General features: G+C 38.5%; 1 protein-coding gene across 11 annotated transcripts in view; it reads right to left on the reverse strand.

Annotated features, from left to right (window-relative positions):
* Positions 1-20733, reverse strand: part of TNRC6B (trinucleotide repeat containing adaptor 6B) — a 149170-nt gene that overhangs the window by 51591 nt on the left and 76846 nt on the right. For all 11 annotated transcript variants that reach the window (XM_064453736.1, XM_064453729.1, XM_064453707.1 and 8 more), the window contains 3 exons: positions 10127-10214; positions 6232-6253; positions 4192-4536 (listed from right to left, as the gene is read on the reverse strand). In XM_064453736.1, the coding sequence (XP_064309806.1) occupies positions 4192-4536; positions 6232-6253; positions 10127-10214 (455 nt within the window). The remainder of the gene's footprint in view (positions 1-4191; positions 4537-6231; positions 6254-10126; positions 10215-20733) is intronic.

Consider the following 20733-nt stretch of genomic DNA (forward strand, 5'->3'; position numbering starts at 1 on the left):
GTTTCACCTCTCATTTGTGAGAGTTCTGATGGCAGCCAAGTCCTTTAATTAAATCAACTGTATTCACTAACTCAACACAAAACTGTCCACTTTTTGATGCGTTAGATTTTTGGTGGCTTAGCACATTGTCCACGGTAACTTGCAAGTTCAACGAGCTTTGGAGTCACTATGAGGAAATTAGCAGGATGAACGACAATGAATAGGGGCCCTCTCTTTCATCTGTGCTGAACTCTCATTATGTTCTATGTGGTATGACTTCACATGGAAACGATTTCTATATAGTTTTAAAGTAGACAAATTAACATAGTACCAGAATGGATGAAACCTATGTCAGTATTGGCAGCATAATGTCTGCATATATGCAAGCATGTTATCATCAGGAGGTTGTCAGCCAAGATTCCCTTGCCATCCACATAATTACCTCTGATCCTCTAAATAATTTAAGTCCATTAGTACTTCAGTGTTGTTCTCTATATAGGGTTCCACTCATTTTTCTATGTATTGTTAATACCAAGGGACCCTAAACTGCCCTCACCACAAATTCCCAGTGATGAAGACTAAACACCCTCCCTTCTGCAAAACCATGTATCCTAATGTATTCGTCTCATTCAGTTATCCCACCCAACCAGTTTAACTTATTTTGCAGAGCATTAAGAAAGTTCATAACATCTGCATCAGTATTCATACCTGAATATATAGTTACTACCAATACTTTCCTACATAACAGCTTCCATGAAAATAAGGCATAATGACCTAAAAAGGTGGACTCCCCCACTCCAGTTCCTACGTTACATATTCAGAAGTGAAGACCGCCATTTCTGGTTGCTAATACTTTTAATAGAAGATGAACAGACCAGCTTTCAGTGCCTGTCTCAGGTTTTCAGTTCATTAGCTTAATGAATGAACATCCACTGAATGCCTTCCAGATTCCCCAGCAAGGTTAGAACTCTCTTGTAAGCTTTGAATACTGATGAACAAAAGTTCATCTTCATCCATTAAACCCTAGCCACCAAGATCCAAAAGACCAAGCAGTTACCAGGCACATTCTGCTCCTTCTGTTGCCTTAACCTCAACTGCAACCTTAACAATAGCAAGGTAGTGTGACTCTCTACCGGTATTTATATCTGGCTATCCTTTTAGTACACTGAATAACCCTTTTTTCACCCCCTCCCCAATTAAAAAGCTTTCTGATTAGACTGATCACAGGAATAGCTTAAGGAGGACAGCCAAAGACAAGTTCAAAAGACTTCAAGGTTGCTGCCTTTTGAACTTAGCAATGATTCAGCAAATTAATGATGCACAGGCCGCTATGCACTCAGCAAGATCTTCACATAGGTGATTTTAACAAAGCATTTCACATTTCATCTTTGTGAAGACATTCTAAAAGTATTAAGATTGGGGTGCTTCCTAACATAGCGTATGAGGACAATATAATGCACTGTTTTCCAGAACCAGCCTCCCCTCGCTATACTTCAGTGGCACAAAATTTTGGCAATTTATGGTTTTGTCTTAAGATAATGGGTAAGGGCTCTTGGTTCTTAAAACAGACTCTTCCTTAAAACATAAGGAAGCATTCTTCCTTGAAACAAGTTTCTGATCTGACTAAAATGAAAAAAAGTTACTAGCAAATTACTACTTTTAAGGATGAAAGTATGGAGCTGAAATAAGTGAAAAGTATTGAAATGGAGTCCTGAAATGAAGATGCAGTTTTGCTGTGAGAGATGGTAGTAATTCTTAGAGGGTATTGTAACTACTGAAAGACTTCCACCAATAAAACTCAAGCTTTGTTTTCCAAAACTGTATTGCACATCCTGAATATCATTGGTATTAGAAGAATTATATAGACCACCCTCCACCCCAACCGCCCCGTACTACTACAAGACAACAGTAAATTTGGTGTCATCTTTCAGGTAACTTGACTTTTGTCATCTTACAGAAGCATTTCATTCTGGTAGAAAAAGATCCATGTGAAGAAGGAATATCTACTGCCTTTTTGTATAAAGCCTCACCAACATAATCTATAGCTATCTGGTGAATATAACAATGCAAAGGAGTAGGTAAGCTGCATTGTTTTCCCCTTTGGGAACCCACTTTTGTTTACACATGGGATGAATTAATCACAGTATCATGTACATAAGTGTCTGACAGAATTGGGCCCAATCCAAAATCCAATCTGTAAACTGCCAGGATCTCAGATGGAGTTAATGATGTGCAAGACAGAGCAACACCATACTTCGTTAAGCACTTTGATGGAGCACCCTATGGACAGCCCTGGCCTTCCTCTTGTCCAGCCACTCATTCCCACTCCTCGGGCACACCTACTCTCACATGCTAGCACATACGTTCCCACTGATATTCAGTGAGCTGAACTGGTAAATCACCCAGACTGAAGTTAGCTTTAAAAAACAACCTGGGTTAATTATAATCCAAGTCAGCACCCCAGCCCAGTTAATTGTGCTCTGGTGCAGAAATTTGGATGGGGTGAGGCAGGTCTGAAGGACCCGTTTCTTTCTTGGCAGCACTCCTGGCTTACATCAGGATAAAGCAACTAACCATTGGCATAAAAAGTTGCCACAATCAATGAAATACAACCACGTAACATCTGCGTTAACGCATCATTAAACTACATGTAAAAATATGAGAATCCATAAGATTGAATTACAGTCTCAGAAAAACAAATATTAGGTGTCGAATTAGTTGCACAGAACTTAAGGAGCCTCTAAAATACTTCAAAATGGTCCTCATATAGTACATCCAACAGCAAAAAAAACGCTGTTCATGAGAAATTTTGAAAACTTTTAGAATGCTTCACCACCATAAATTCTCCTTTGTCAGTCTACTACAGTCACTGTAAAGGTATACCAACGCTAGCAGGTACACCAAGGCTAGGATTTTTTATATAGGCAGAAGACTTTGGGTGTGTTATTTCCTTCTTAATCTTTCAGGTGTATTATCAAAATCTGCCATCTCCAAGATATCTGTTTTTAAACTGATTAGCTAAAACCTTGCCATTGTAGTTTGAAATTCACTCCCCTCCCTTATTAAATAGGGAACATGAAAGACAACAAGATAAATAAACTGTCAAACAGAGATTTGCTACAAAGGATTTAAAGTACTGAAACCACAACACAGACAGAATTATTCATTTTCCCAGAATCCTTGTTAGTAGGACAGCCATTCCATCTAGCTTGCTTGATTCTGGAGTTCCAAGTCACCTCTGTTTTTACTTCTGAACCATAGAGAACTATAAAAAGTTTATGCTCTCCAAGACTGTGGTTAAAAAAGAACAACCAAACCCATCCCCTTAATCTGGCATGGCTTTCAAAGGCAAACTCAGACAGAGTGGTATCGTTATTTTTTTCTTTTGACTTTCAAGCATTTATTATTTCTTTTTAAAACACCCTTTCTTAGAAGTCAAGTCATCCCTGACTTCTATAAAGAAAAATTTAGGTGATTTGAGAAGGCAGATGTCTTGAGTAGAATTTTGTTTGTTCTATCATAACTTAAGAAGGAAATACTACACTTACTGCAATTCCCCAAGGGTCTAAAAAATTCAGGAGCAGTTATAATTTCCCAATGCTCATAAAACAATTAATCTTAAAATCAATTTATCTTCTGGAATTCAAAATGAACAGAAAAGCAAAACCAGGACAGTCATCATTTTTATAAAAAGGCTTATCTAAGGAGAAAAACAAGATTACTACTGAAAAAAGTCAGGAACAAAAGGGCCATCTTTCTACCTCATCCAGGTGAGACGTGACAGACACCTGCCATTTGCAGACCTGATATCTACATGTCTGGTTTACCAGATCATATAAAAAAGTGACCAGATAGGAAATTCATGTCATTAAAGAAACCTAAAGAGCTATGAAGAACTACTCAATGACAATCATAAAACGCTGTTTATCTGTACATTGTGTTTACCTTGCTGAGGTCTTAAGAGCATTACAGCATCCAATTCAAACCACCCAAAACCTATTTTACAAAACAATTAACCCTCTTTCTTGTTCCATCTAGTAGTAAAAATTGCACCCATTGCTGCTAACAGCAAAAGTCTATACACTACAATAGTAGAAGTTCTCCAAAAGCAAGCTGAGGTGTTTTGTTATATGATGATACACTTATGCACAATTTCAGCGATCCTTTTTCTGCCGTGCATACACACGTTCATTTAATATTATTATTACTTGCCTGTTGCAGTCCCACTGTCGCTCTGCAGCAGTGCTCCTGTCACTGGTTGTGCGTTGTTTGGGTTTGTTCCTGGTGCTGCTGGGGGAGGAGGCCCTGCTCCACCCCCAAGGAGCATACAGGATGGCGGAGGGGGCTGCCCACGTTTCAGTAACACTTTGTGGTCCTGCTGGCAACGGAATCGCGGCGGCACCTCCCGAGGCATGTAGCGGGCGGCGCTCGGCGGTTGTCCGTTCGGCACTGCCACCCTTTTGGCATTGTTGCCACCATTGACTGGTGGCGATGGAGAGTTGCCAATTGGGCTGGCAGCCACTGGTTGGCTTAAACTTGGTTTCGTCACTTCGGGCACTGAAAAACAGGAAGAATGAAAATCAGAAATTTTTCCACTTAAACCTGCGCTAGCTACAAGAACTCACTGTGACTCTTTCCTTTAATAATTTTATTCTTCTCTGAAATATTGTTCAACTTCAACCATATTAAAAGACAATTTAATTAAAGAAGCAGGAACAGGCAGTAGCAGCAAACCTCTTGCTTCCATGTGCAACTCTGCACCCCAGGATGAAACTCTGCCCTCAGGAAGTATTTCACTCTAAGTCCCAAATTTCTTGGAAACGTAAAGTTGGGAAAGAATACTACCGGGGGCAATGAGTCATTTTAAAGTATGAGCAGTCAAATATAACTGGTTCCCCCCTGAGCTCTCTTCCTTGCTCTTCAACTAGTTTTTGGATTGTTATGCATCACCCTTATGGGAGTTCTGAAATCAGTTCCCAAGCTTTCACCTGCTTACTAGGCTACACGGCCATCACCAAAAGGAACAAGGAGAGGGGGAAAAACCCGTCCTCTTGGATTCAGAGTTGACAAATCTGAGTTCTCTGTACTGCTCTCAAATAAGGCAGTAATAGTTGACGCACACCCAAAAGGCCGTCCTACATACAGTGTTTGTATTGGACTTGCCTAAAGTTTCCCAGCTGGTCACCAGGTGCCCCTATAAGCAAGGACAAGCTGCTTCTGAGGGCTATTATGCATTGGAGAAGAGGAAAACCACAAACAAATCCTCAAGGATTTAACGCCATCACAGAATTTGCTTAAGAGACTCTAGACTTGTGACCCCTTACTCACATTCTCCATATGCTTTTTTTGAAACAGAGCAAAAGAAATTCCTAGCCAGGCATCTAGGAGGTGTAATTGCTAAGACAGACTCCAATGGCAAGGAAAATTTAATACATCTACTCTAGCCTTTGTTGAAGATTAAGACAAGAAAGGGACGCCCAGAAACCCACCCCACCCCACCCCCCCCAGCAAAGTGAACATAATCAGTAAAACTTTTCTTCTTACAAATGTGAGATCAAAAAAATTGAGTCTCTTTTTGGCAACATGAATGCCGTTATTCTCCATATTTTATTATGGGTTTTCAGATTTCTCTGTATAGGCTTCACTACCCAAAAACCAAAAAAGGAGTATTGTTAGCTGTAAGATCAAGTTATCATCTTTACTTCTCTTCTATAAATAATGGCATTTTCCCCACACAATTTTTAGAAAACTGACACACAGATCAAGATTAAGTGAAATGTATTTTTAGATCAGCTAAATAAGTAACTTTCAAGATGCTTACACTCATCAGTTTTGCCTTATCCATTGGACTTTCAGGCACCTGAACATCTCTGAAGTTTCCAAAATCAAGTCATTTTCACTCATTTTTGTATCTCACAATAAGCACTACTTTTCCTGTCTTCCACTCCATTTATATAGTTGTCTTCGGATTTTGGTTATTTGTCTAAAACTGTTGCAAAACTGAAAACTAAATATTTCAGCTAACCTATTTTATCCACAATCCTCATTCCCTCTTCAAGTATTTTGATGTTGACAACATGGACAGTTTTAGGTTCTCCATTTTAATCACCTCAACTCTTATTTCTTCTGAATACACATCTTCAGTATTTAATCTTGACTCACACTTCACCTTCCCTTTCCAACAGTTTTGATCAAGATCCAAGTCATAGCTCGAGTCAATCAGAAACGCTCGTTAGGATCATAGATTCTTACCTTTGGTTTTTTGATCTGTGACCTGTAAATTAAGAGCAAGAATGTAAATAGAGTTTTATGAACCTCAAAACAAACATTGAACAGTCTGTGCTAAATCACAACCTTAATTTATTAGCACAAGAACAGTATTTGTTGTTGCATGAAAATTATCAACTGATGAACTACAAGTCTAAACAGTATTCCTAGTCATATGCATGAAGTTTTTAAAAATACTACATCTCCTATAATACCTTTGCCTGATGCAAAAGTTCCTGGCAGAAACAGTAACTAATTCACTCATGATAATTTTTAGTATTCACCTCCCACCTCATCCCAAACATGGACTTCCAAAGCACAAATAAACATGTGCTATAGCACTACAGTTCTTCCAGATTTTGGAGGCAAAGTGTTACAGTTAAAGTGTAACAAAGACTTCCTTCTATGAGAGTATCCTTACAGCATTTTTACATTTTGTACATACAATTGTACATACATTGGGGCCAGCAACGGCAAGTGTAGCAGTCTGACTCTCTGCCATCTTCCCATTTTACCTTTCCCATGACATCTCTTTCCAAGGAAAAGAAATCCCTAAACCGTACTGGATTCATTGCCACAATTACAAGTAGTACCAGCAATACCCATAAAGCACCAGGCTTCAAAATCTCTTGAACACAATAAGAAGTTGATTACTGAAGTGAGCCATCACACTGGCCAATGTACTCAAAAACAGGTTTTGCTGTACCTCTACCAGATTTCAAGCTACAGTAGAGACAAACATACCACTGGTATATTCTCTGGAATCATGTGTATTGTAGCATGTTTTGAACCTGTCGATCATGAGTTCCACTACACAATAACGGAAAAACCCTAAAGATCATCATGTGTCAGGTTCTATGACACCTATTCTTAAAAGAAATTGCTGAACCAGTCCATAATTCTGGAAAGCCCACAGTGACAGTATAGAATAATGAAAGGACAAGTAAAAAGCAGTTTATTGTTTAAACCAACCAAGCCAGAACTCCTTTGTACGGTAAAGAATAAAACGACAAACGGCACTGAATTGCTATGGCATCATTTACTTTGCAAATATGAACACTGCAATATGCCAAGTGGAACATTCACTGTAATACAAAATCTTAAGCATCGTAACTTCACAGAATTATGTCATCCAAAAGTCTCCAAGATACTAAAAATGCACCTGTACCAAGCCAAACATAAATTTTAATTTCACTTATGAAAAATCCCATATGCATCAAACTAAGTCTTCTTCTGAAGCACAGTTAAAAAATCTGTTAAGCACTTAGTGGCTCTGATGCTCCACTACCAAATGAAAAGGAAGAGGGGGCGAAAAATTATTCATTAATCCAATCTGGTAACGCTGATCGGTTTACTATGGTCAACAGTAAACGAGTAACTTGTCTACTTGGAAGAACCTCATTATAGCAAATCTTTAAAGAATTCTACATGATAACCACAGTTTGCTTTAGTGGAAAAAAAAAATTACTTCTGCCTATACAGCATCTCTTTCCGAATCAAAACAATCTGTTTCTTGTTTCGGGGTTTGTTGGGCTTTTTGGTTTGTTTTGGTGTGGGTTTTTTTGGTTGTTGTTTTGGGGTTGGTTGGTGGGTTTTTTTTGGTCTAGAATGCAAAAGTTGAGAAAATGTGACACACTCAGATTTACAAATGTCATCTCTCTGTGGGAACCTATAAGCATTGACAAGGCAGAGGCAGCTCTAGCAAACGGGAAGGTGGAGTCAAAGTCAGCCCTCTGACAAGCTACCAAACAGCCTCTGGGACACCAACCACAGGAATTTAGCCTATGAATTTGCTTGCATAACCTCTGTTGAAGTGATTTTTTTTTATTACTATTTTTTAAGTTTCAGAAGATCCAGACAGAAAACAATTGTTTCATGTTATACAAACTCTGTCTGAAAATGGAACCCCCAAAATCATTACTGCTTATTTGGTGAATAACACCACAGTCACTAAGGTCAAACACACATATTTATGCTCTGTCCATTCGGTTGCCTGCTTTGCTATTCCTAGATACCTCCAAGTATTACTGTTAAGTTTGGTCTCTTGGAGATTAACTTACTTAGTGTTTACCCTTCCTTAGATTTTGGCAAAATATCATAACATTCAATCATAGTGAATAGCTTAGTAGGTGAGGGACCACACAGGAAAACTGGCAAACCTCCTTTGTATTCAAAGCACTGATTCCTCAGTAAACACTCACAACGCTTATCAAGATGATCAGTACAACCTTTTCAACTTTCTCTTGTATCATTCAGTATCAACATATAATCCTCAAGCCACTAGTCTTTATTTACCAGGTCTGCTCCTCCTGGTTCCTACATACACTTTTTGTACTTGAACATTAAAGAGCAGCAACACTGAGGCAAAAAGACACTGAAGAAACCTTACTCTGTAGCTACTGATCTTTTGCAGTATTACTGGGGACATATCAAAACAATGGGTGGATAAAGACAACAGAAATACGCCAGTTTATTCGAACCTAATTTAAACTGATAGACTCAAACTGGTGAAAAAGTCAGGTTTAAAAAGACCCCAGATGAGCCAAAACTTAACTGAAACCGATGCTGGCTGTTCTCAGCGGAAACCTACAGAATCTAACACTGAGTAGCGTCTGATCTTTTGTCGGATCTGTTGTTACTGAACCAACTGAAAAACAGAGAAGGAAAGTAAAGCCTTCTGTTCTCAATTACACATAATCATTAAGGTTGGAAGGGACAGCCTCTTGAGATCTAGTCCGCAGTTCCCACCCCTGTTCCCCACACGTCCCCAGGAGTCTCCCCAACTCAAAGTCATCAAAACCAGACTGCACAGGGCCACGTCCAACTCATTTCTGAGCACCTCTGAAGATGGAGGCACCACAACCTCTCTGGGAAACCAGTAGTTGCCCAGACACACACGCACACAAAAAAAGTCTTTTTACAATTAAGTGGAATTTCCGGTATTTCAATTTGTGCACAATGACTTGTGCCTTGTCACTGGGCACCACTGAGAAGAGCCTGCCTCCATCTTCTTTACTCCCTCCCACAAGGTATTTATATACATCAATTGATATGATCCCCCTGAGCCTTCTCTTCTCCAGTCTGAACAGCCCCAGCTCATTCAGTGCCTTCTCATTTGTCAGATACTCCAGTCCCTTAATCACTTTAGGGGCCTCTTGCTGGACCCACTCCAGGATGGTTACAGCTGTCTTGTACTGGGAAGCCCAGAACTAGTCAGAAAGGATTTTACCAGGAAAAAGCACAGATAAAGCTGCGAAGGGCTCAAGCTCATATGTCACTAACTCCTAGAACAATCTTCTAGATTTTCAGCAAAATAGAGAGTTTCTAATATATCAAGTGTTCAAATCCATTTTCTGAGTGAAACCAATTTTCAGTGACTTATCAATTCTCCACAGCTCAGGCTCGAACTGATCCACTTCAGCAAAAGAGCTATTAGCTACAGAAAATGTAAATCCTAACTAATACTTCACAAAAAATAAAGGCAACCCTCAGTACTAAATATTTCATATAAACTTCCTTAAGAACTTACAGGAAAAAAAAATCTTCTTGCTCTAGAAAATATTTAGTCAATTTTACTTCAAGAATTGCAAAAGCTTCACTGAATTTCCATCCTCAAACACCTCAAAACAGCAGGAGTTGCATAGATCAAGAGAACCCATATTCAATTACTTAAAACATCTTTTACTTCACATGACACACTAAGGAGAAGAAATGTCTAAGTTAAACAGTTACGTTCCAGAAAAATTATGCAAAAAATAGTCTTTAATGAAGCATCACTCTAAACAATCAAGTTTTTAAGGTCAAACACAATTAAATATCTTACCACACCCAATACTATTTATGTTCAGCTGGATAAGAGAATTCAAATACAAAAACCTACCTTCTGAGCAGATTCCTTCTTTTTCTTATCCTCTTTCTTCCTTTTCTTGTCTTCCATTAACTGTTCTTCCCTTTCTTGCTCCTTCTCTCTGCCAAAACAAGAAAAACAATGGTATAAGCACAATCAAGTTGTATAAGAGCCACACGTACTATATCCCTTTTTCTCCCAAGAACGAAAGTCAAAATACTAGATTCCTCTTATCATCATGTTTCATTCGCACTTGAGCGTTTCAGTCTAACTGGGATAAGAAAGGCACCTTCTAGCTCACTGCGGCCACAATCACACCACTTGCTGCACAAAGGAAAACTCCTTTATTCAGATCAGGCCTCTTATGGCAGGACCCTATATAAATTAACTACATGCCTAATATTAGAAAATATCTTCAAGACATTTTGGCCAAAGTACCCTTTTAATTGGGTTGTGCTATTATTTAATGAACAGTCTCATGAATCTTTTCATATGGTTAAAAAAGGGAAGTGGTAATTTAATATAAGATGGTTTGGTCTGATATGACATTTATCTTCACAAGGGGAAGAGATTATTGTATTGCCTGTAGCTATGTCACTTGTAAGAGACTAGAAATGTCATATCAAATCAAACCCATCATTTATTATACAAATCACTAATTTAATTTCTAGCCTATTGTACCCACCCACAGAATTTCTGTGATGAAACCTGTAATATAAATTACTTTCCAGGGAATCTATTTTTTCTACAAGAACATTCGTTCAAAAAAGGAAGAAAAATATGTGCAGCTGCTATTGTTGTCAAGCTATCATCTTGTTGCTATGTTTCGTATCAAATGTGAAAGTACCAGAAAATGGTTAATTTACTGCATATATGCTATTGGGTGAGCTGTTTCTATGGTGAATCACATTTTCGTTAACCAATTCTGTTCACCTCCTTGAAAGTAAATTTAAGACCAAGTTTTCAGCTCTCTTGGGAGTAATTTCTTTTTGCAGGGAAAAACCAAGACAAAGACAATTGATGTAAGAAGATGATCTGACAGATGAGGGGTAGGATCAGAGACCAGAGATATGTACTTTACAAATGGGAAACAACTAACAACTGTAACCCATGACCTTTCAGAACAAGATTTTATAAAAAACAGAACAGCTTTATAAACAAAATTGGAGTTTGTAATACTACTGCACTATTTCTTAGATTTATGCACAAATCAAAGCTCTTTTTTGACCACAGTTTAAAAATCTTAGAGTTGAGTTGGCTTTGCCGGCTTTTCCCTCCATTGCATTTATATGGTACAAGTAATATTTTTGTTTGCATTTTCACTAGGTGCTGCCAAGCCAGAGTACAAAGAAACATTTACATAACTAATCAATTCATACAAAAATGTTTTGAGATGTTATGTGTTGACAGCTTCCTGATTGAGGACTTCAAAGAACTCTCTTAAAGAGAAAAGGAGCTATGGGCAGTAATAAAATGTATTCCTGGTTTCCTAATGTTAGGCTCTCCTTCGTGGCTGGAGAAAATGGATAAGGGCAAGATCAGTCCTTAGTAACAACATCCTGAGGTTATTACCAAATCCAATTCATACATAACAGCAAGTTCAGTCTGCATTGAACGAAGTTTGAGGCAAGCTTTCCACATCATACAGAACAGCATTTTATGCACTCTGTCTGGTATTGCTTAAGCCAGGTCAGTTCTTGCTCTGTTTTGTTCTCCATAAAATGTCACAGCACACTTCCCAGCCCTGAACTCTGGCAAGGAAAAGCCCCACAGGTTTTTAATTTTTACTAACAGCACAAGACATGAAGAACTGGGAGGTTAGTATATCTCACACTGTCTGTCATGGCATTGAGACAAAATTTTCCATTTTCTTTGAGCCACAGACTGTAAGCAATATGAAAAAGCTCTCCAGTGACACCCTCCTCTTTCAAAGTTACTATAACCTCAAATTATGTTTACTACTTTTGTACCGTCAAGCTGTGTGCACCTTTTGGGCTGTAGTGCCAGTTACAAATATACCATTTCCAAAACACTTCCTTGCAGCAGGCAAGCTTAAGAGCTGTCTTAACAGAGCTGCTGAAAAAGGGTAGGATCAAACTACAAAATGACTTCCAGTAACTGCCTGGCACACAGACAGCCTTCTACTTAAAAGCACCTTCCTTAGTTTTGTGACCAGAAGAGCAGGGAATGGAAAAGAATGAGAAAAAGGCCATATTCACAATCAAAGCTGAAGCTATGGCTTATGACGACATGTAGCACTAATAATAAAAGCAGCCAAGGACAGAAGATGCATAGACTGAAAGTAAACACCTAGTTATGGTCATCTGTCTTCGTAGTAAGATCAGGACACGAAGATTGCTACAGCCACTGCTTTGTTTTCAGATATATACGGACAAGTAGCTGCGGTACTAAGGCTGCAGAGAAGCCCTTTGTTTTGCACGACGACCTCCCCTTCTGCTCTTTTAGTAGAGATGTGCATTTAATATTCTATTGGGCTCCTCATCAACAACTACAATATAGCAATAATCAATACTTAGTAATTTAAGCTTCAACTCATGTAAGCACACACCTAAGGTCCTCTGAGGGGGAAGGGATCTGAACACTTGGGCTGCATCACATGTAGAAGACCATAAAGTCCCTGACAAAATGGAATTGAAACCTTATAAACATGTAGGAAGGATGAAGTTATACTCTCCAAATGACAGAGCAAGTATTGATGCTACAGACACTAACAATGTACCACTATGTTGAAAGTTCACTGAATCTCAGGGGGAGGGTCGGGCAGGAATTGCTTATGCCATTTTGGGTATCACACTTGCCATCTTCCCACTTTCACTCTGATGGATTTCACTATTATTTGAAGTTTTATTATCAATGGTTTGCTTTTTTCCATTGTACGCAAGACACTTGTTAAACACAAACTTAACTTGCAGCGTTAAGTGTTCCAATAAATTTAACATAAACAAAGCTTTCAAGTACCTCATCGATTCATTCAGCTGCCATCACTCCCTTTTAACCTTCTCCCTTTAGCTAAAACATAATTCTTCCTGGCCTGGTCAGGGAAACAGAGGGGTCCATCATGTACATTCCAGCAACCAGCTGCTTACATTGGCAAGATGAACACTGCGAGAAAATCCATCAACTCAGAACGAGTGAATTTAGAGTAATACAATGGGGTGTGGTTCCGGTTTTTGTTACCAGCACATAGTAATGGGAACACGGACACACCACAACCCTGAAGAGGAAGTTTGTTAAATAGTGATCAGCCACCAGCTGCTTCTCCAGCTTTCTTCAAGCATGTGTCCATCTTAAAAATATGACCTAATGGTACTTCAGTATTTCCCACAACATCTTAGAATCAACATTATTGAAAAGTATTTTAAAATTGTATCACAGACTTTGAGTATTTAAAGTAAGGCATACTAACAGCCTGCAAATGAAGAGAAACTATAGATTGTAATCCAAAATTTTGTGTTTTTATTAAAAAAAACCAAACAAAACAAAACAGTAGCTGTGATGTAGTACACTCAATACCTTAATTTCTTATAACAACCTCTTCTGGCTAAGACAAAAAGCAATCGTTTCAGAGAAAAGAAGGTTTTTCAGCTACTTAACTAGAGAAGTAACAGAAAGTTCTTGTGAAGTCCAAATTATTAAAGCGTGTAGTCATTTAAAAAGAAAAAAAAAAAGATATTCAGGAAGTGTGCCCTTCCCCAAAACAACTGACCAGTTTTGGAAAGTGTTAATTTTCTGCAAAATCCTAACTATTAATTTTTTTTTTTCCAGGAAACTATTTTTAAAAGACTTATTCTCACAATATATGGACTTGCGGCATGTGTAGAGGACAGAAGTTGTCTTCAAAGTTCTTGCTATCAAACTGAACTGCAAGACGAGATGATATACTCTCTATTACATACTATCCGCTGGCAACATGCTTTGATAGGCAGAGATAAAGAGCCACACAGAGTATTAGTCTATGCAAAAAACCCACAACTCTATAAAGTCACCCTCAAACTAAAACTGCACAAATAAAAATAAAAAAGAACCACCAACCCAAACCAGTAAAATATAAGAAATGAAAATTCCTAGAAGCTCAGGAGTGGCACTTTAGTGTATGCAACTCTTAGTCCCCTCCACAGGGCTACAGGACAGTAGCGTAACAGCGTTTGGGAGTTCCTCATACATGAAGATGCGGACTAGGTACCAGTACTGTGAGTCATCTTCCCTCCTCTTGAGCCCACACTTTACTTTCAGTAAACTGGGTTTAGCTATACTATAACACAAGAGTGACAGTAAATTTCTATAGGCGCATCCTGTTCTCTGCATTGTAATAAGCATAGGATGATTTACAAATATGCTTCCAAATTGTGAGCCAACTTCTGTATATTCTTCCAGAATATGGGGGATTCCGAAACTACACTTGTAGAATCAGCAACTTTAACAGAATAAGCTTCTACCTATACAGCTAGAAGATCACATTAACACCTGTTAAATTCTCCCTAAAGGCCTTAGCGATAACTAGCCAGAGCTAATGGCCATCACCATGATTTGCATGCATAGACCAGTCTCACTTCAAGCCAACACTTGAGCTATTAACTCACTCTTTCTTACAGACAGGCCTTTAGTGATCCAAAGTATCAGACCACAAATATATTTCTAATCATTCAGAAATAGACAAGACTCAAAACTTGAGGGCCCAACCAGAAATTTCATCTACATTTAAGGTGTCCAAACTTTGGTCAATATTTAAAGCAAGAAGAATTTCCAATGAACTCTAACTACAGGCATCTAGCTTATTATTTCTTAAAGTTTCCTCAGTATTTTGGTAAATTACACAGCCTGGATATCAGCAGAATTATGCATCACACATCGGTGTGCCTGATACATTGCAAAACACCTTTATAACAATCTCAAGGCCAGTTACACTTCCAAGGCAAAAGCTCCTCTCAATCTACACAGGGGCAAAACCTCTTGCAGAAAAGTAGGCTGTCTTCAACAGTGCTATTTCCTAAACAGCTTGCTGCTGCCACTAGAAAATCTAGGTTTCATTTTCTTCCACTTTATTTCTCTTCATCAGGCCCTGTCCCTGACCTTCCCTTGCTTGAGCCTTCTCTGGAACTCAGATGATTGTATGGCAAGCAAATTTGACTCACAAAAACTCACCTGGACCACTCCCATCCATTTTGTAAATGGAATTACCTTAGAGTATTACCAGATTAACACCAGAAGTAGCACACACAAGAAGCAAGGAATCTTCTTTCACAGGAACATGTTATATTGGTTGCAGTTGAGAAACTGCACCTTATTGTATGGCAATGCTTCTCCACACAGCACCCAGTTAAAACTTTACAGATTGTATCATAGAAAGATCTACCAGTAAAAGTGAGTGTATTTCCTTTTGAAACAGGCTCCTACATTAATATATCAAGGAGAACGTGTTTCCTCTGGACTGTATTTAGACCTTTATCCCATACTCTGCATATGTGACCTGAGCATGGTCACCCACATCTGTGCAATTCTCATAACTGTAATTCTCTTATTAACTGTAACGAGGGCTTTATTGGTACAATCCTCTAGCAAAAGAGTATTTATAAATACATTTAAAAACATAAGATGGTTAGAACTAAGGGTCATGAACAATGAAGTAAAAGCATACTACAAACTCCCAAATGAGTTCTTGCATCTTGAGGTGCAGGACCTTCTTGCTGCAGCAAAGAGTACTGGCAGTCTGCTGCTTCAAATGCTCAAGGTGGATGAATGCTTTTAAATCATATCAGGGACTAAAAATGAAGCAAAATGAGATGCACTGCTACTGGAGTATAGAAATCTTTACAGTCGTACTTCTACTTTCTTTCAACATAGCCCACTTAGCAGACATGCTCCATTATTTCAACAGTACGAGGACAGTGTGGTGTGTCCAAACATGCACGCGTGCTCCAGCATATTTAAATAGGACATCAAAAACAAAAGCAAGACATAACACAGCATGGGATAAATCCCAGGGTTGACAGACCCTAAATTCCTAAAGGTAAAATTACTTTCACTAGACTAAGCCATGTAAAGAGTTATGGTCTTGCTAATCAAAAGATTCAAAATGGGATTAATTCATTTTATAAAAAAAGGTTAAAATGCGTAACATCACAGCCACCTTTCCTGTTCAGCACTGTTTGCATGCATGAACTAGACAGATGTAAGCCATCGAAAAGCCGGTTAAATAGGAAATAGACATTTAGATAGTCTTTAAGCTGAACTGACAAAAATTAAATATGAAATTACTTTAGGCCAAATGAATTCTGATGTTTACAAGGAAAAAACCTGATCCTTCAGGGTAGCACCCCTGAAGATCCGGAGTATAAAAATTTCAAGAAGAAAAAAAGAAAGTTACTTGTTTTCTTGAAATAAGACTGAAGTCTACAGCATCATTGAACAACTGGAATACTGAAATAAGAGATAAACCATGCAGTTTAAAAACAACCAGTTAGTAAAAGAACAACTGTCCTACACTTTTTGAATGAAAGTGAAATCAAGATATCAGACCTCCGACCTTCAGTAGAGTCTGAAATTAAAACTTTCCTTGTTGTAACATATATGTACATAGCATAACACAGGTAAGACAAAAAGTGTGTCACCCTCCCGCCCCCACACACACCCCCAGGCAAGCTTCAAATTTTATACAGACACAATATACGCTTCTCCATGTATTTAATGAAAAGGCTTTAGAAAGTGTGTTTCTAGAAGTGCTCTGTAGAGCAGTGTTTTCAAAAGGCAAGACTATCACTCATCAAGGAGTTAAGAGTAAGCTGCTTTTTTCTTCTCTTTGGCTGAAAACCAGAACAGCGTCACAGCAAGAAGTTTGCTTACTTTAAATAGCGTATCTGGAAAAACTGATATGCCTTTATCGCAGCAAAACATCGGTAATTTGAAGGTGCTGTAGAAAATAACCAACTTTAAAACACTGGCGTACCAACTTCGCTAGAAGTACACTTTTCTAAAGAAAGTCTCCTTATAGACTGCTATTAGACTTGTTAATAGAGTAAAATTAATTCTTTGTGAAGTGTTCTACATACACATATATATATGTGCACAGTGATTTACATAATAGGAAAAAAATAACTCTGTCCATAAAGAGCTGTTACCTTGAAAGAATGGACAGTATAAGCCCTACAATACAACAACAAATGCTCACAAATAAGGAGGTTTGTTCTCAACACTTCTGCAACTTGGAGGGGGTGGTGTCACTTTTAAGAGTGTCCTATTAATAAGAAAACTTGGATTGTGTGGGGGAAAAAAACAAACAACAACCCCAAACCACAAAAACAATAAATGGTTTTAATATTCCATATTTCTTGCTTGCACTCCTTTTATAAATTACTCTTTCCAGCTCTATCACTTTTATACATTAAAAGAATGACTTCCTGGTACAATCTAAAGTTTCCAAATGTTAGCCACAGTTGATAAAAAGGAAAGTTTTAAGGAAATGGAGAGCTATAGCCGAAGTTCTAGAATGTAAGAACTAAGTGAGTTTTCTCCCCTACTTCAGCCTTCAAATGCTTCAGAGTTCTTACAGATCACTAACTATTATTTCATAGCATGCGCTCTCATGCATACCAAGACACAGATAAAGTGTTTAGAGAATTGTGAAATGTGGTAAAAATAGCCCAGGAATGGCAAAACATTCAGTTAGAAATCTGCCTGTAATTAAGATGTCATAACAGAACATTCATTCAGCAAGACACAGTTCTATTCAGGACTTCAACGTTTTACGTGATATCAAATAACCTTATTTTCCTCTAAAACTACTCACACCTGTAGAAAGCTCCATTACCTACAACTGTTTACCAAGAAAAGTACCTTCTGAAAGCCACCAAACACACATAGATAAATGAATGCCTAACAAACAATATAGAACAGTAAATGGATAACAGCTACCACAATAAAATCTCAATAACGAACCTGCCTCTGCTACAGGCTGAGAGATAAACAAGTCAGTTTTTTTGAGAAGGGAAGAGCTGGCAATCCTCAAGAAGTACAGTTAAGATCTCTGTTCCACTACAGATGATCTGTCTTGGTAATATGTACTATTTCAAACCTTAATTCTTGCTGAAGCCATAAATTCAGCAGGTAAGACGACAGACTACCTGGCAAAACTCTTCTCTGTTATCTTCCATTAAGTCCTTTCACTTCTGCAATTATGGGCAGGTATGGGGGAATATCAAAGCTCTGGGCAGAGCTCTTACATGCTGAGGGAGCTGCTGCTGAACTTCCCTTTGCATGTGAGACACTTCTTTTCACACCACCATCCAAAAAGAACTTTTTACATACCTCACCGTGCATATAGAAATTCTTCAAGAGTCCTACTTTGCAACACAAACGTGGTTTGAAAAGAACGCAGGCTATCTGGGAAAAGTGCCAGATGTCAGTTAAAGGATTGCTTATTAGTCTGTAAGTGCAGTATACACAAGTATTTGCCAGTATTGCTTTGTATTAAAAGGTTAAGAGATGTAAACTCTACCAGTTTTATAATCCCAAATGGTTTGCATGTCAGGAGAAAAAAAATCCTTTAATTTGAAAACTAACAGAAGGAAGGGTAAACAGAACCTTTTCCCTAAACAGTCCTTTCCAGTTTGCCTTTTGTTTTGTTTTTTATTTTACCAATTAATCTTTTGGAACTAAGTGACACTTTCTGCACTAGACACATGATAGTCTTACTGGTCTATCAGTATCACAAATAATTCTGACTGAAGGGACCTCTGGAAGTTACCTGGCATCTGCTCTAACCCCACACTCCAAACAGAGCCATCATCATGCAGGTGGCTCAGGACCTAGTTGCATTCTGACTGCCTCCAAGGACAGAGACATATCACCGTGGAGAGCTTATTCAATTATTTTTATTTTCTTTTAACTACACCCATTGCATTTGCCTCCCCCAGTATCTAACCAGAATTTCTTTTATGCAACTTGTGTTTGCTGTCTCTTGTTTTATCACCATGCACCACCTCCAGGAAGAGTCTGGCTCTCTATACCCTCTCATAAGGGAGCCGAAGACAGCAGTAACATTACCCCCTTAGCCTTCTATTTCTAAGGCTGAACAACTCCAGTTCTCTTAGCCTCAACTTGTGCAAGATGTGCTCCAGAACACTAATCATCTTAGTGGCCGTTCAATATGTGTCTGTCCTGTAAGCCAAAGTCCTGTAAGGGAGCCAAAACTGGAACACAGTATGTCAATGGTGGACTTTTAAGTGTTGAATAAAGAATAATCACTTCTTTTGACCCACTGGCTATAGCCTTGCTAGTACAGCCCAGCATGTGGCTAGTTTCTTAACAGCAAGGACACCCCGCTGACTCACATTCTACTTGGACCTTCGGGTGTTTTTTCTGCAGAGCTGCTTTCTAGTCAGTGGATGCCTAATTTATGCTATAGCACAGGGTTATTTTGCCCCAGGTGTACTATTTTCCATTTGCATTTGCTGAATTTCAAGGTGTTTCTGTCAGACCATTTTCTCCAGCCTACTGAGCTCCCCCTCAACAGCAGTCTTGCCCTCCAGAAGTATCAACCACTCGGCCCCATTTAGGATCATCTGCGAACGTGCTGAGGGTACATTGCACCCCATTGACCAGGTCACTAGTACAGACATTGAACATTATCAGCTCCAGCATTGCCTCCCACAAAGCACCATATTGCCCAGCTGGCAGTGAATTCTGCATCTCTGACCATAACCAACTCTGTGTCACTGACTCTGGCAATCCAGCTCTGGAATCCTTTTTCAAAAAATGTATTAACTTAGAGCAGAATGAACAAGTATTTCTGTATTTAGTGATCCAGTGAGCAGGGAACTAGTTACAGCTATGTCTTCTGCAGATCTGCAGCAGAAACCCCTAAATGAGCTACCCGCCACTTCAGGTGCCTGTATCAGTACACCACAGCATTTTGCAGCCCAGATCGACTCCACAAGTCAAGCTCTAATGGCAGCTTTATCAATGCCTCGCTGGGGCTTTGAACTGGTTACAAATTGTGACGCAAGTGAAGCTGATGAGCATTACTGTCACCTTAATAACACATTCATGTAGGTATATGGATAAGTGCTATTAAAAAAAAAACCAACCTGTTTGCTGTTAATCATCTGACTGCAGTTAAAAAGCAAATGCTAACTCCTGACTACAGTATAAACTTAATTTTAACAAAAGCAGCTCTGTACCTTTTTAGATTACAAACTTCTGTCTTAAATGCCAAGAATAGAATTATTTTTAACACTTAAAAAAGTCTCAAGAAACTGATCTATTTGCTATGGCAACTATGCCACAGTAAGCACAATTATGAAATTTGTTTTAATGTCAGAATGTGACATTTCAGAAAGAATACTAAAAAATATAATGTAGTTTAATTAAATGAAACATCTTCTGTCAGAGCATAATTCGTGGCACCAGCACAGGCCATGCAGACAGTAAGGAACTGGATCATACAGAATCTTCACAACAGAAGTAGTTACATTTAAAACAAACTTCAAAAATATCAGTCATAATCCAAGAAATGTTACATTTGTGTTTCCCAGCCATTAAAAAAACCACACCTAAAATATCCAAAATATCTGGAGATACAGGACAGAATTTTAGGAGAAGGTGGAAATAAAGAAAACATTAGA

Source organism: Phalacrocorax carbo, chromosome 1 (genome assembly GCF_963921805.1).
Source record: "Phalacrocorax carbo chromosome 1, bPhaCar2.1, whole genome shotgun sequence".
Taxonomy (NCBI): domain Eukaryota; kingdom Metazoa; phylum Chordata; class Aves; order Suliformes; family Phalacrocoracidae; genus Phalacrocorax; species Phalacrocorax carbo.